General features: G+C 32.9%; 3 protein-coding genes across 3 annotated transcripts; 1 reads left to right on the top strand and 2 right to left on the bottom strand.

Moving 5' to 3' along the window:
- The first annotated feature begins 608 nt into the window (after positions 1–608).
- On the top strand, positions 609–2964 carry LOC120087109 (uncharacterized). The gene is made up of 2 exons (XM_039043990.2): positions 609–1632; positions 2700–2964. The coding sequence occupies exons 1-2, from the start codon at positions 896–898 to the stop codon at positions 2830–2832; spliced, it is 870 nt and encodes a 289-aa protein (XP_038899918.1). The 5' UTR covers positions 609–895; the 3' UTR covers positions 2833–2964.
- A 404-nt stretch (positions 2965–3368) lies between these two features.
- On the bottom strand, positions 3369–9457 carry HSP60-3A (heat shock protein 60-3A). Its single transcript, XM_039043989.2, has 17 exons — positions 9260–9457; positions 8691–8822; positions 8323–8482; positions 7376–7551; positions 6801–6896; positions 6615–6719; positions 6296–6382; positions 6094–6183; positions 5390–5470; positions 5241–5309; positions 5075–5152; positions 4781–4876; positions 4606–4705; positions 4420–4523; positions 4227–4332; positions 3860–3938; positions 3369–3723 (listed from the first exon to the last, which is right to left on the bottom strand). Exons 1-17 carry the CDS (start codon positions 9317–9319, stop codon positions 3618–3620), a joined length of 1725 nt encoding a protein of 574 aa, XP_038899917.1. The 5' UTR covers positions 9320–9457; the 3' UTR covers positions 3369–3617.
- Positions 9458–11308: 1851 nt separating this feature from the next.
- LOC120087111 (NDR1/HIN1-like protein 13) lies at positions 11309–13222 on the bottom strand. The gene has a single exon (XM_039043992.2). The coding sequence runs from the start codon at positions 12294–12296 to the stop codon at positions 11511–11513; it is 786 nt and encodes a 261-aa protein (XP_038899920.1). The 5' UTR covers positions 12297–13222; the 3' UTR covers positions 11309–11510.
- Between the last annotated feature and the right edge of the window lie 2437 nt (positions 13223–15659).

The raw sequence follows: 15659 nt of genomic DNA, 5'->3' as shown, positions 1-15659 counted from the left end.
ATCACAGTATTTGTCTTACTACATGTTATCTGTGTGTCTTATAGATGAAAATTAGAGAAATTCCTATTTCATAATTGCAATTTTAGTTGTTTAGTTGTTTTATTTTATTTTATTTATATATTTTATATTTCCTCGGTATTATTGTTCTTGTGTATCTCATTTTACAAAAGTTAATACCACTAGTATTTTTGAACCACTAAAAATAAACTACATCAAGGAAATGTGGAAAAAGCAAAGAAAACAAACAAATAAATCACTCTACCTCAATCCTAATTGTGAATAAGGAAAAAGCTTTCTATGAAGTCTTATGGTTCTTTAAAAAAAAAAATAGTAGAATTGCTCTCAAACTCATTTACTTTATATTAGTCTATTTCTATTATTAATTCATAATTCCCACTAACATTTTTAAACTATTATCACTAGTTACAAAAATACCTCGTTTTAGAGAAAAAGGAAATTTGGAATATTAACAGAAAAAGAAATTTTTTTAAAAAAAAAAAAGAAGAAGAAGAAGAAGAAGAAGAAGAAGGGAAAAAATCAGTTAAAAGAAATCTCCCATTTTGCAGAATTATCGTTCCCCATGTAACTAAAATTAGTAAAGATTGTTAAGCATTTGATATCCATTCATTATCTAAAAGCAAAGAGAAAAAATAGGAAAAACAAGAAACAACTCAACACACAAACACATTAACATAAACAAAACACAGAGAAAAGGAAATCCCTAAAAAATAATCGCACCCAACCCCACCCAAAAAAAAATAATAATATTAATAATATATCGAAAAATAAGCAAAAGCAAAGAACAAAATCCGCTTCCCCCCATCCCCGCCGGAGCCGCACCCGCTCTCTCAATACCTTCCATCTTCAACAACATCTCTTAACCCTTAACCCTCAAATGAGCCCCATCAATCACCACCACCAACATTTCTCCAAATCCACCACCTCCTCCCCCGTCACAACCACCACTTCCACCACCACCACCCAAGCCTGCGCCGCCTGTAAGTACCAACGCCGTAAGTGCGCTCCCGATTGTATTCTCGCCCCTTATTTCCCTCACGATCGCCAACGTCAATTCTTAAACGCTCATAAACTCTTCGGCGTTAGCAATATTACTAAAATTATCAAAAATCTCGATCCCTTTGAGAAGGAAGAAGCAATGCGTACCATTATTTTTCAATCCGATGTTCGATCTATTGATCCTGTTGGTGGATGTTATCGGATTATTCGGGACCTTCAACGCCAAATTGAATATAGCAAAGCGGAGCTTGAGATCGTGCTTCATCAATTGGCGATTTGTAAGCAGCAGGCCGCTGCTGCTGCGGCTGCTGCGGCTGCCGCGGCCATTCTGGAGGCCGATCCGATGAGTGGATACGGCGGAATTGAGCATCAATTTGTGGAAGGATATGAAGGGGAAGGGTTTGTGGTTGGGGAAAATGAGAATGGAGAGAGTTTGGAAGATCAGGATGTGGAGGTTTGGGGAATTCAAGATTCCTGTTCTTCCTTGCAATTGAAACAAGCCGGCTCTGTTCATGATTTTCATGATATCAAGATCGATTCTAATAATCATCATCATCAACATCAAGAACTTCTTAAATTTCAACACGATCATCATCACGATCTGGTTCATCAGAGGTCAGTATAAAACTATAAATCCCTCCCTTTTTTCCCTTGCATGGCACCAATATTATAAATTTTTTTTTTTTCAATTACAATATTTAATTTATTCTGTCCTTCATAGATTTGATAAAGAATATTTGATCACACAGAAGAAAATGAAAAGAAAAAAAAAATTGTTGCTAATATTTTTAATTGAATTGCAATTGCGAAATAAGTTTTCTTCATCTATATTATTATTATGATAATTCTATCGTTTTTTTTTTTTTTTTGAAAGGATTATTTTATCGTATTAATTCTCGAAGCATTTTAAATTTTTATGATTGGTTACATTTGGCGCCAAACCACTTTATTATTTTAATATTTTCTTACAAATAACATATACCGAACTCTTACATTGAAGCTTGACCCAAAAAGATAATCCAATAAGGGCCTTAAATTCCTTTATGGGCCCAGCCCAATCCTTTGCTTTGATCAAGCCCAATGGGCCAAGGAACCCAAGGACAAATTATGAGAGGCAAGCTACAAGCCTTTTTTCTTTTTTTGGCTAAACTGCAAAAAGTATCAACTTTGCCCTTTGTTGAAAAATATCTAGTCTTTTAAAAGATATTATCTTTTAAACTTTCGTAAATGTTTCAAAATTACTAGATAATTGAGATTTGGAATAGGTGTAGCAATATTTTGAGTCCTAATTTTCACCTAACATTCTCACGATTTACAAGGATAATTTTGGAACCCTTATGAAACAAATGGTAAAGTTTAGTAATATATTTCTTGTCTTCTTAATATCTGCTGTAATGTCAAAAGTCACTTCTCCCAAAGCCCTTTTAGTATTTTCAGAACTGTGAATGCCTATTTTAATTTTCAGAATAGGGTAAAAAAGAACTTTCACCTGTCCAAAAGTCATTCCAAATCCACATCCAATCCTATGATTTGTTATTAGCATGGACTTTTATTTACATTAAAGAGCCAGATGGATTAACAATAGATCTGACTAATGGTCAATTTTCAGGCAGAAATGAATTGATGACAAAAATAAACAAGTAAACAGAAAATCTAATTGTTGATTAATTTGAAATGTGCAGCGAAGAACCTATGCTGAAGATGGACAATGTGATATTGAAAGAAGATTCTGACCCAATACAACAGGCTCAAGATCAAGAACTTAAAGGTGCAGTAGTAGACACTTTATTTACCTTCCCAACTTGTGATACTTAGCTTCAAGCCAGCCCTTTCTCCTTTTCCACTATAGTAGTTTTCTTTAATTATTTAGTCCATTAATGCCTTTGAAGAAGACAATGTGTAAGTCATCTATAAAAGAGAATGGAGTAAAATTTGAATAAATTACCCTTCTCCAACATTCATTTCATGTATTTAGATACTGATATACCACTTCATTAATTGTTCATGTTGTCTTATGGTTTCCATTGGCTTGCTAAGGTTAAACACCAACTCCTTTCTTTGAAGTTGAACTCAACATTTGTTGTACTCAAAGTAAAGCTCAAAATGGTGAATATCCAAAGCCTTTTGAACATAAAACAAAGTAAATGGCCATTACGGCCGATCTAATCTCATTCTTCTCATTAATGCTTACTACCTCTAAAGGTAGTCAGTTCAAAGGTTAAGACACCTGCTCCTGTTTTCCTTGATGTTGAAGATTCAAAATCTTCAAACTCCACTTTTGTTATACTCTAAAAGCTCAAAAAGTGAATATTCAAAGCAAATTTTGTGTAGATAACAGACAAAATTGGGCATTATGGCAAACTGATCTAATCTCATTCTCATTGCTGCTTGATGTCTTACAAGAAAGTGGGAAAAAAAAACTCACTTGAATCCACAAAACATAGAATTCTGTAGATGAACATTGGTTCATCCAGACCCCTCAGCATTGACTACTTCACTTCCCTGTATAATTAATCAATTGATCACATCATATTGTTTTTTAAATTAATTACCAGCGAAAATTGAGATATATAATGGAATCAGATTTAGATTAATTTTCCCTAGTAGCCCATATCATCCATTGGCGGCATTCTACTCGGAAGCTTTTCCTTATCATCTGGATGTTCCACTATAGCTGCCTCGGCTGTTGTCAACAGCAATGAGATGCTGGAAATTCAAGAAAATCAATCATTTAATTAGTGCGCTTAGAAATTGTTTTCTAATGCAAGGTTCAAAAGGACTTCCGAATGAAATAAACTACGTTTGGCAACTTCTGACAAGGGATATGGGATGAAATATTCACCTGGAAGCATCCACTAAAGCGGTTCTCACAACTTTCAGAGGATCTACAATTCCGGCCTTCACCATGTCAACATATATACCTGTTTTGCACAAGAACTTCCCACGTAAGTAGCTGTAAAATCATTAACGTCAAATGCAGGATAGAAAAGAAGCATTCAATTCTCATTAATTAAACAAAAATCCTCAGGAATTCAACTGAAAACACGAAAAAACTCCAGATTGAAAACCAAATTTCATGCAAGTAAAAGTCAATTAGTCCTTCTACATTAAGTGAAAAAAGGACATCTTGTTATGTCTTGAGGATATGTGGACTTAAAAATTGAGGATATGTGGACTTAAAAATGTTCCAATGGCTAAAAGTAGCGCACCTTTGGCAGCATCATAACCCAAATTACGATCATCCTGTTCTAATAATTTCCCAAGAACCAAAGCACCATCATATCCAGCATTTGAGACTATGGTAAATGTAGGTGCCTGTAGAAAACCAAAGCTTTGATTTAGGAAAACAATCGGTCAGATGAGCCCCAAAGAGTAGCTGAAAACTCAAAGAAACGAACAAACCCTAAGAGCATGTTGCACTATTTCTATTCCTCTTTTCTGGTCTTCATTTTGAGCTTGAAGTTCATCCAGAGCCTTCGTAGCATGCAAAAGGGCAACTCCACCACCTAATCACAGCAATTATTCACCAACAGCACGGAGATGTGCTTTCAACAATAAAAAACTTTGTCCAGTTTAAGAAAAGCTTACCTGGCACAATTCCTTCCTCCACAGCTGCTCTTGTGGCATTCAGGGCATCTGTGACTCTGTCTTTCCTCTCCCCAACTTCTATCTCGCTTACCCCACCTACCTGCAAGAGAACTGAATTGTTTATAATGAGGCATACAAAAATTCTTTCAGAACATTATCAAGGCAAACACTCTACCTTGAAGACTGCTACACCACCAGAGAGTTTTGATAATCGTTCCTGGGCTTTTTCCTTGTCAAACATTGCAGTACTCTGGTCAATACTTGTCCTCAACTGCAAGACAATCAGGATAACGGTATTAATAGGAATTCATGAAATTAGATGATACACTTTAATACAGATTCCCATGGTCTCCAAGAAGACTCCAACTTCAATTAAGCTATAATCTCCTTTTCAGCCTCAAGAGGAAAAGTTCTAAAAAGGTGATTCAGAAGAACCTCATCAGGAATAACTTAGATAGCTCCAACAAACCTGCTCACATCTTTCTTCAATTAGTTTCTTATCACCGCCTCCATGAAGAATGATTGTATCGTCGAGGGAGACAGTAACCTAAGCAAAAGTTAACATTGTGCATGAAGCATTAACAAAAAAAATAACAGTAAAAAGAAAGAAGCGCTATAATGGACTGAGTGTGAACCTTTTTTGCAGTACCGAGCATCTCTACTTGCACTTTGTCAAGAGTTAAACCACGTTCATCAGTGATGACCTGTTGTTCAGTTTAAGCGTAACTAAACTATCATACAAAATGTTGACACAATGAACTTGCATTAGAGTACTTTGTATCACCTCTCCTCCCGTCAGAATGGCAAGATCATCCAAATTTGCTCTTCTATTGTCCCCAAAACCAGGAGCTTTAATGGCACATACCTGAAAGCAGAAAAAATAACAAAGGTGGTAAATGGACCGCAAAAGTTGAAAAGTTCTAATGACGTTATAATGTAACGTCAGTCATGCATATAAAAGAAGATAATACATGAACTCACAAGCACTCAGTATCTATATTTAAAACATAATGTTTCATTAATTCATTCACCGAGACTTTTTGAAACTCACTCAAGAAACCAAGTCAATTTTTTTAGCTGAAAACAGAAGCATGCCAACCTGCCAAAAGATATTTTCTTGGATTTTATAATTACTTGAGTTCTAAAAAAAATTATTTAAAAAAAAAAACATGCCACATGCATCCTGAATGTATACCAGCTTTAGAATAGAGAAGATAAGAAATATTTTATAACAAATTTTGATGACCAAACGAAATATTCACAATTACAAAAGAATGAATCTCTGCTAATCAAAGAGATTTACAGCTACTTGAAAATGCAATAATGTCTATGTCTACTATAATTTCCCAGTTCTTTTGGAAATAAATTTGATCTTTCATTGAACATCCACCGAATGCACAATCATGCAATAGAAATAAATAAAAAGTTAAAATGAGCCACAATGCCACGTTTCTTTAAGAATAAATAAAATGTATAACAAGCAATCACCTTCAGACCAGCATGATGCTTGTTAAGTATTAGCATGGCAAGTGCATCACTCTCAACATCCTCAGCTACAACAAGAAGTGCCCTTTTATTCTGCTCAGAGAAAGAACATATCACGTTAGTTTGTAATGTTCAGCCATTTTATTCACCCTACATTGCAAATGCACATGAAAAAAAATTGTAAAAATAAAATTAAGATTGATACCTTTACTGCAAGTTCAAGTACTCGCAGGAGTAAATTCATATCTGAAATCTTCTTTTCGTGTATGAGAATGAGAGGGTTTTCTAGTTCCTGCACATTTTGATGCATTATAGATTCCATGTTAAAATTGTTATACAGGAGACAAAATTTGAAAAATTACATACTACACATTTTGCATTACTATCACATAATCCACACAGAAATATGCAACAAAGTACTTCATGATATTTTTTCGTACTCAGGCATCAGCAAGCAGCATTCATATTATCAGTGCATTAAACATCAAAAGGTTATAACTAATGCAAAAGGAATCTAAACTTACACACTTTTGGCTCTTTTGATCGTTAATAAAATAAGGAGAAATAAAGCCTCTGCCTAGCTTCATTCCTTCCACCACTTCCAATTCATCCTCCAGAGTGTTTCCATCCTATACAGACAGAAGTTACTAGAGTGTTTATATGTTCAATTATCAATTTATATAAAAAGAAAATGAAGAAAGAATGCTCACAGAAACAGTAATCACTCCTTCCCTTCCAACTTTCTCCATTGCCCTCGCTATCAATTCTCCAATCTCACGTTCACCATTTGCAGAAATAGTGGCAACCTGTTCGTAAATAACAAATCACCAAAGAAAAAGTAAAAAGGTAAGAAAAATTAGAAAAGATAGTGTCAAATCTAGGATAAAAATGACGACTAACAAATAATACAAAAAATAATAATAAACAAATAAATAAGCAAATAAAGGGTAACATAGTTGAACGAAGCCTGTTTTATATCCATAGAAAAAAATTGTTCTCAGATGACAAATTTACGTTTATTATATCACAAAATGTAAACATTGAGAAAATGACAACTACTCTAGGATCAATACACTCGTCCTTCAAAACTCAAGAAAGAGCATGAACAAGGAGGTCCTACATCCAAAAGCTCTACAGATTTGTGTACTAGAAGATGTTAAAACCACTATTCCAATTTGGAAATCAATAACTACAAACTATTAAGATCCAAATACAAGCTTGTCGTCAAATCCAAGAAATCCAACTTGAAAATTTAAAAAGCAGCTCCCCTCTGGAGCTCTGTTACCTGAGTAATTTCTTCTGGGGTGCTTATCATCAATGCTCTGCTTTTCAACTCAGAGATAACAGCATCAACTGCTATCTTGATACCAATGCGTAAATCCATCACATTTACACCTGCAGCTATTGACTTGCAACCTTCGGTGAGAATGGCATGAGTCAGAACAGTTGCACAAGTTGTACCTGCAAAAAGATACCCAATTCATTCATGAACAAACAGCATGTTTGTCCAAGTTCAAAAGCACTGCTCCCAATACTTCATGCTATGCAACTCTTAGAATCTACGTTGCTAAATCTTGGCAAGTCAACAAACAACACAACCCAACACAAAATCAAAATGGCATGCAAACATGAAAAACTATCCTCTCCACCCACTGTACGATTTCTAAAAATAATGAGCTCATAAGGTGTAGGCATAGGAGAAAGCATTCAATGAGCCACCACAATGTGTCTGACAATTTTTCATCGTTGGATGTATGAGAGAGAAGTATCTCGAATTAGTATTTAATGGTTATTAGGGGCATCGCAAATTTTTTAATCCACACCCATCAAGTATTTTGTTGCAGCCAAATACTCATTGTACCGGCCTCATTGAATAATTTGTCTACACACATAACTGAGTAGTGAAAATGTTACTACAAAAGCTCTGTCTTGATCGTAAGTTCAATTCAACATTTTCTATTGAAGAAAATGCAGTGATACTTCTTTATTTACTTGAATGCAGTGTTACTTCTTTATTTACTTGAATGCAACTCAAATGCCAAAACAATGCTAACTAACATCCAATACCCATTTTCTGTTACTTAATGTCTTGTAGCTTCCTCTACATATTCTAGTGTTGCAAGTCTCAATATGAATATTGCTTGAACTCCTCAACATAGATGATATTAGTAATTACAATAAATAATAATAATGACAATAATAAAGGCAATTCAGACTGAATAAAGAAGATACCGTCTCCAGCAGCAGTGTTCGTGGCACTTGCGACTTGCTTTACGAGATCTGCCCCAACATTTTTAGCCTTGTCCTTGAATTGGATACTTCTGGCTACAGTAACACCATCCTTTGTGACTTTTGGGCTGCCAAAACTTTTATCGATAATTACATTGCGACCCTAATTTCATTGACCATGATAAGAAAGAACCAAGCACTATTAATTAGTTACAATCCCCTTTAAAGTTCAAATAGCCATCAAAGAATGTATAAGCATCTTAAAAACTGCAGGGAGTTCTTTCCACCATTACAAATTTCGACATTCCTAGCAAATGAAGTACCAGTAAACCCGCAAAGTCAAAATTACCAGTCACAATCAGGTCCAATACCTTTGGTCCCATTGTCACTTTAACAGCTTCAGCAACATCCGAGACACCTTGAAGCATAGCTGCACGAGCCCCAACCCCAAAATTGATATCCTTCGCCGCATAACTTCTGCTGCTTGTTACCCTGCTACATACCTTCAAATCCAAAGCAAACTAAATTTACTTTCTTAAAAATCAATCCATATCACTCCGTATTCATCAAAGCAAAAAACAATCGCAAAAAAGAACAAGAATCACAACCCTATCAGCTTCGATAACCACGTATCTTATTTAATGTATCATTCAACCGCGAAATATCACAAACGACATCCATTTCTTTATTACAAAAAATGCACGCGCAAATCAAAGAATGGTACTAACTCCTGACTCCACAGACATTTAAGAGAAAAATGGAGGGAAAATTTAAAGTTCGCTCAACTTGGCTAAACCAACATACTGCAATTGACAACAAAAGTGAATTTCGTTCTCCAGTTTCATCCACAGTCCAACAAATGCAGCAATCAGCACCCAAATACTACGAAAGAATCAAACGTGGAGAAATGCAACGAATGATAGATGTTAATTCTTCTTACGAGTTTTCTCGACGTTGAGGAACCGAGTGAGGAAGCTAATTTGGAAGCTAATCGATACATCGCCGTGAATGGCCACGGAGTCCAGAGAGTGAGAGAGAGAGAGATGTTTCAGTTTCCGCTTTTCTGCTTGTGAGGGTTTAAGCAGAGGTTTTGAAGAAAACGTCGATAGCAGTGGCAAATGGCAATTAGTATGCCCACTGGACGGTTCACATTTTCCGGTAGGGAAAGGTTTCTGGAATCAAAGCCCATTATTGAGGCCCATTTGTTTTGGTAATCAAGATGGGCCTGTTTCTCCAAGCCTCAATTTGGGGAGTCCAAGCCCATGAAAGTTTGTTTTATTATTTTTCTTTTTCTGAATTAAAAAAAAAAATTAAGACAAATCTAAATACAAAAAGTTAGGGGTGTGAGAATTTGAACATCTGATTTCACAGTAAAAATTTAAGAAAGTGTTACTTACGAGTTTGAAAATACATACATAATATATACACACATATATATGTAACAAATTACCTATTTAACTATAACAAAATATATGTGCTAAATTAAATTAACAATATAACAAATAGCTTCTTGTATATTTGACAAGTTTTAAAAATTAAGCCCATAATTCAGACTTATTATTTTTTTAAAAATACCAAAAAACAATCTCAACCCACGAAAATGTCAACAAAATTTGAATATACTTGATACACCTTATATATACTTGACACACTTGATAGACTATTGATATACACTTTATACTCTTGATACACTTGAACTATTAGTATACACCTGATACACTGCTAATACACACTTAATAGACTATTGATATACACTTGATACATTTGATATAATATTGATACACGGTTGAAAATGATTAGTTATTTTGAGTGTTTTAAATTGAGGGTATTTACGTAAATAAAGATTTATGGCAATTTTGTAATTAAAAAGATATTTATCTAATTATGACTCCTTTATATATCATCTTGAGTTGGAAAATGAGATGGTTGACGCACATAGAGGAGAGAGAGGGAGAGAGAGAAAATTGAAGAGGAACTTATCGGCAACAAAAACCAGTGATCGACGAGTGACGTGGCTGACGATCGACGGTATGGCGAAGACAGGCAACTCCATGAATCGTGACGCTATCTTATAACCATCTGTGCTTTGATCTAGTCGTTGATTCATCTCCAGACGTTACTGCCTTCACCCACAGCCGTCGTTGTCGCGTTCAGTCTCTCCTTGTTAGTCCGTCGCCATTGTTATTGTTGGTTTGCCATTGTATAAAGCATTGATGTAGTTTACTGATGGCGTGCCTACAAAGCTAATCTCAATATTTTACCATATTTACAACATTTGAAAAGTTGAAATCATGTTTGCTAAATATTAATCTTGATTTTCCACCCAATATAATTATCCTATATATATAAAAAAAAATATATAGAGAGGTTGCATAATCTTTTAAATTTCAACATAATCACGATAAATCACGTAAACAATAAAATGTGTTTCTTTTTATCGATAATTAAATGGTAAAAGTGAGTGTAAATGCACCATGCTATTTTAAAAAAATTGTAATTAGATGGTAAAATGTGTTTCTTTTTATATCATAATATGAATGTACAAGTACAATATTACAACTATAGTAAATTGATTCATGAGCATAATTATATTGGTCAATAGTACCAACAAATCGTGTATTTACAATTTTTTCATTATTAATTGAAGGTGAATGAGAGATTCAAACTTCTAATCTCTAATCAATGATATATATCTTAAACTAATTAAGATATACATAGACTAATTCATAGTTATAATCGTTAAATATATATATTGATAGATAATATAAGTCAATTTTTACATAATTTATAGGTTAAGTTACCTACTTTTCTTTTAAAATGGCGAAGATTGAAGTTTCACGATGTTAAATCTTTTTTTTATTATTATAGTTGATAGTTTTTTTTTAATTCAACTATGAAAGAGAAAAATATTTAACTCTCGATTGGAGATTGAGATAATTTTTTAGATGAAACAATCAATATTTCTTTAGTACCATTAAAGAAAAGATTCTAGCCACAAAAAACATAGTAATTAACACATTATCCCAAATATTCTCATTTACAAAATACAGTGATTAAGAAAAAAAAAATTGAAATTAACAAACAAATGAGGGAAAGAAATAAGAAAAAAATAACTCACGAGGAAGAAGGGAAAAAAACAGTATAAAAACAAGAAACTTCAAATTCCCTCTCTTGCATCATCGTCTCAAAATTCAAACAATCCATTTCCAGACCTTCACTCTGTAATCCACCTTACACTCTGCATTCTCCACCGCCGCAGCAACCGCCGTTTTCTTCTTCGCTGTTGGAACGCCCGCCGTGATTCCGTCGCAATTAACCCTAAGTCCAACCTTCGGCGTCTTCAACCATCCCATTTTCACCTTCACTTTCGTCTCCACCTTAATCTCCAACGGCAATCCGGCTTTGCTCTTCATCGCCGCCTTCAACGAATCGACCGGCTCGCCGTCGATCTCTCCGACGCCGCTTTCCAACGTCACCTTCATTATCGTAGTGTTCCTCTTCTCGTGCACGAACCCAGGGAGCGATCCGTCACCGAGATCAACGCCGTTCGACAAGACAGCGACGGAAATTGGACCGTAAATGAACTTGACTTTCTTGTTAGGGTTTGTAGTGGCAAGACTTAGGTCGAATTTGGAATTGAGTTGTGAAGGGGACGTGAATTTGAAGGAATCGATTTTGAGAGAAATGACGGAGAAGGACGGGCGGTGTGGACGATAAATTAGGTATACGACGGTGGAGGCGACGGCGAGGAGGATGATGACGGTGGCGATGATCGCCGTCAGCCAGATGCAGATGGAGCAACAGCGAGAGCGACGGCGATCGTGGGGTTGAGGACGGTAAGAGGGGCGGGAGGCGCCATAGAGTTGGGATTTGGTGGAAGGAAAGGGCGGTGCGTTGGCCGTCGGATTAATATTGTCGTTGGAATTTGAATTGGTTTTGGCTTTGCCGACGGCGTTGGGGTAGACTCTGTCCGCCATGGCGGCCGGAGCAGAGGAGGAAAAAAAAATAATAATAAAAAAAAAAGGTAAGAGAAGAAGAAAGTGAGTATTGAATTTGAGAATCAAAGCTGATTTTTAAGAAGATGAATGCTTTGGTTTCAAGTAAGAATTTCCTTTTCATTATTTTTCTTTTTATCTATTTATGAAAAATTGTTTTTGTTGATAAATATTAGCCTTTTGTTTTTTTAAAAAATTATTTATTTTAAATGTATTCTTTTCATTTTCAAGAATGTCTAGTATAGTTTTAAATGTATTTTATTTTTTGATTATTTGATTTTTTTTTAATTATGATTTATAGTTTAATATGATGGATGTTAAAATATAAAAGATAGAGAAAGATGCATAGCATTTATATGGTCCATTGATGAAGAAATTTGAAAAATTAGTATGAAGTCACCAACCTAAATTTCCATTGAGGCTGATGCTCATATTTATAACATTTTCTAGTAATCAAGTATGTAAGACATCTAACATATTTTTTTTAGTAAAGTTTTATTTCTAGTTCAACAAATCCATGATGCTATAATTGAACTTTTGACGTTTGAGAAGGTAATAGCAGTAGAAACATTATTTATTATTCATATATGAATATTATAGTTTAAAAGAGTGTATATATATATAGACCATATTTGAGTTTAAATCATGAAAATATTGTCCCGTGAATAAATTACTTTTTAACATGGATTATGTATTTAATCATTAGTTTCAGATTATATATATAGAAAATTTTTCACCGATAGAAAAAATATCAAAATATTTACAGAAATAGTAAAAAAAAATTAGTGATAGACTTCTATTAGCCTCTACTAAAGAGATTAAAATTTTGATGTGTAAATAATTTATTTATTTATTTATTTTTGAAAATCTCATTATGTATATTAAAAATTGAAATAAAAAAAGGGGAAAAAAAGCTTGAAATTGTAAGATGGGGTAGGTCTGAAGGAAGGAGTTTGGAAGTGAAAGGATTGGGAGGGTAAAACAATGGAATCAAAGACCAAGACTTTGCAACTAATCACAACTCTACAAACCACTTCTTGAGCGCGTGGAACTCACTTGCTGGTTTTTTCTTTTTCTTTTTCTTTTTATTTTCTCTTGTGGAATTATAAATTTAGTCACTGATTTAAATTTTGTTGATTATGTCACTAAAATTTGAATGCGGATTATATGCGATGTTTGAGTTGAGAGATATATAAATACAAATTTTATAGATCGGGTTGATTCATAGATTCACTTTAAATAACTTAATCTAATTCGAATCAATCCATATTTATTATAAAATTTAAAAAGTATGTATTTTACTTGTAAATTATAATAGAATTATACGTACATATATTTATTTTAAATTTATTTAATTTCATATTTATTTTTTTGGATAATTTGTTCTCTAATGACTCCTAAAAATAATTATTAACATTTTGGAAAAAAAATCATAATATAAATTGAGATTGAGCTATTAGTCTTAATCAATATATGAAAATTAAATAAATCTTTTACATATTGAAATTTTACTTATTTTTAGAATAAAATTCTAAATAAATGATCCGAGTATCTGAACCAACCTAACCTATATGTTTCAAGGTTGGGTTGGGTTGTATTCATTATTTAATAAGTGTTATTTTAGTCAATAAATTCACAACCCATACAATTGAATTATATCTCAAAGTACTTCAATTCAACTCAATCTAATATCTACTACTTATACTAAACATTGAAAGAGAACATTATCGAAACTAAGGATCAAAGGAAACTTATTGACATAAAAATATAGGTGTATTTTCTATTAGATGACCATTTAGCTCTGTTGGTGTTGAAAATGAATTCATAAACACCATGAGTTCATTCTTTTTTATTGTCTATTTTCTTTAATATTGCAAGTTCAATTTTGAAGTTTAAAAATATAGTTTTAAAAAACCCATATGTTTCCTAAATTTTGCTATAAATTCAGATAGTTATTTTAGAAAATATGAAAATTATTAAAGAAATTGGTTTTTATTTGCTTAAATTTATTATCAGTTTTGGTTCACAATCTTGCTCGACAATAATTGATCTTTTTCCTAAACAATAAATATATATGTACCGTAACAATTAAAATACTAAAAAATATCTAATGTAAGAATTTATTTTTAAGAACATAGGCATATCTTCTGTTCGGTTTGACTCGATTATGATTGGTTTTCCAATAAAAAATTAATTCAAATCATATTTTTGGTTTGCTCCAAATACAAATCAAGATGAGATTTATTTGTTGCGCTTTATCGTCTAAAAATGTTTAATTTTAAAACTAAATCATTTTAAAAAAATTGAGGTGATTGGCAACCATTCAAATAATTTTATTTAGTTTAAATGGTTTTTAATCGAAAGAGTTTAAATATAAATAAAAAATTTTAAAATATTTTCTTCGAGACGGACTCTATTATATATATTAAAATTGCAACAAAAGTAATTAGGTTTGAGAAAGGGTAGGGGGGTGAAACAATGAAATCAAAGACTACGACTTTGCAACTAATCTCACAACCCTCCAAACGAGTCCTCACCCCGTTTTGAGCGCGTGGAACTCACGTGGAATTACGAATTTAGTTATTGAATGTTGGTCACGGTGTCTATTTAAAGAATTTAATCGTGTCTCTAAAATTTGAATTGTTATTTGAGGTTAGCATAAATAAATTGACACAATAACAATATTAGAACAATAGCATAGTTTTAAATTTCGGTCCATCAAAATAGTATGAGAATTTTCGATTTTCCTCCTTTTTCGATTTTTTTTAAACAATTAGGTTGAAGGGAAGTTTTTTAAGATTTAGAGATTTGTCACACAACAATGTATAATTTTACCTCAAAATTGAATTGATGTAAGTTTTTTTTTTTTTTTTAACCCTTCAAAGCTTTCATTTCCAATAAACGAAAATTGAGAAAAATAATAATATATATTTATTTTTAACTTCATTCAAACCTTTCCATTGATTTTCACGTCATTTCACTTCAAAATTGAATCGATGTAAATTTTGTATTTTACCATCCAAGACTTTCATTTTCAAGGAACAAAAATTGAGAAGAAACAAAAAACATACATTTTTTTTTTAACTTCATCCAAACATTTTTTTTATTGAATTTTCATATCATTTCACATCTGAATTAGATTGATGTGAGTTTTATTTTTTTTACCATCCAAAGCTTTCATTTCTAAGAAACAAAAATTGATATATATATAACATATATTTATTTTTAATTTCATTCTAACCTTTTCTTGTTGAATTTTCACATCATTTCATCTCAAAATGAAATTGATGCGAGTTTTGCTTCTTTTATCATCCAAAGTTTTCATTTCCAAGAAAAAGACTTGGA

This window comes from Benincasa hispida, chromosome 9 (assembly GCF_027475165.1).
Source record: "Benincasa hispida cultivar pf3 chromosome 9, pf3_genome.v1.1, whole genome shotgun sequence".
Lineage (NCBI taxonomy): Eukaryota > Viridiplantae > Streptophyta > Magnoliopsida > Cucurbitales > Cucurbitaceae > Benincasa > Benincasa hispida.
The sequence above is the reverse complement of the archived record's forward strand: the minus strand, read 5'-3'. Positions and strand labels throughout refer to the sequence as shown.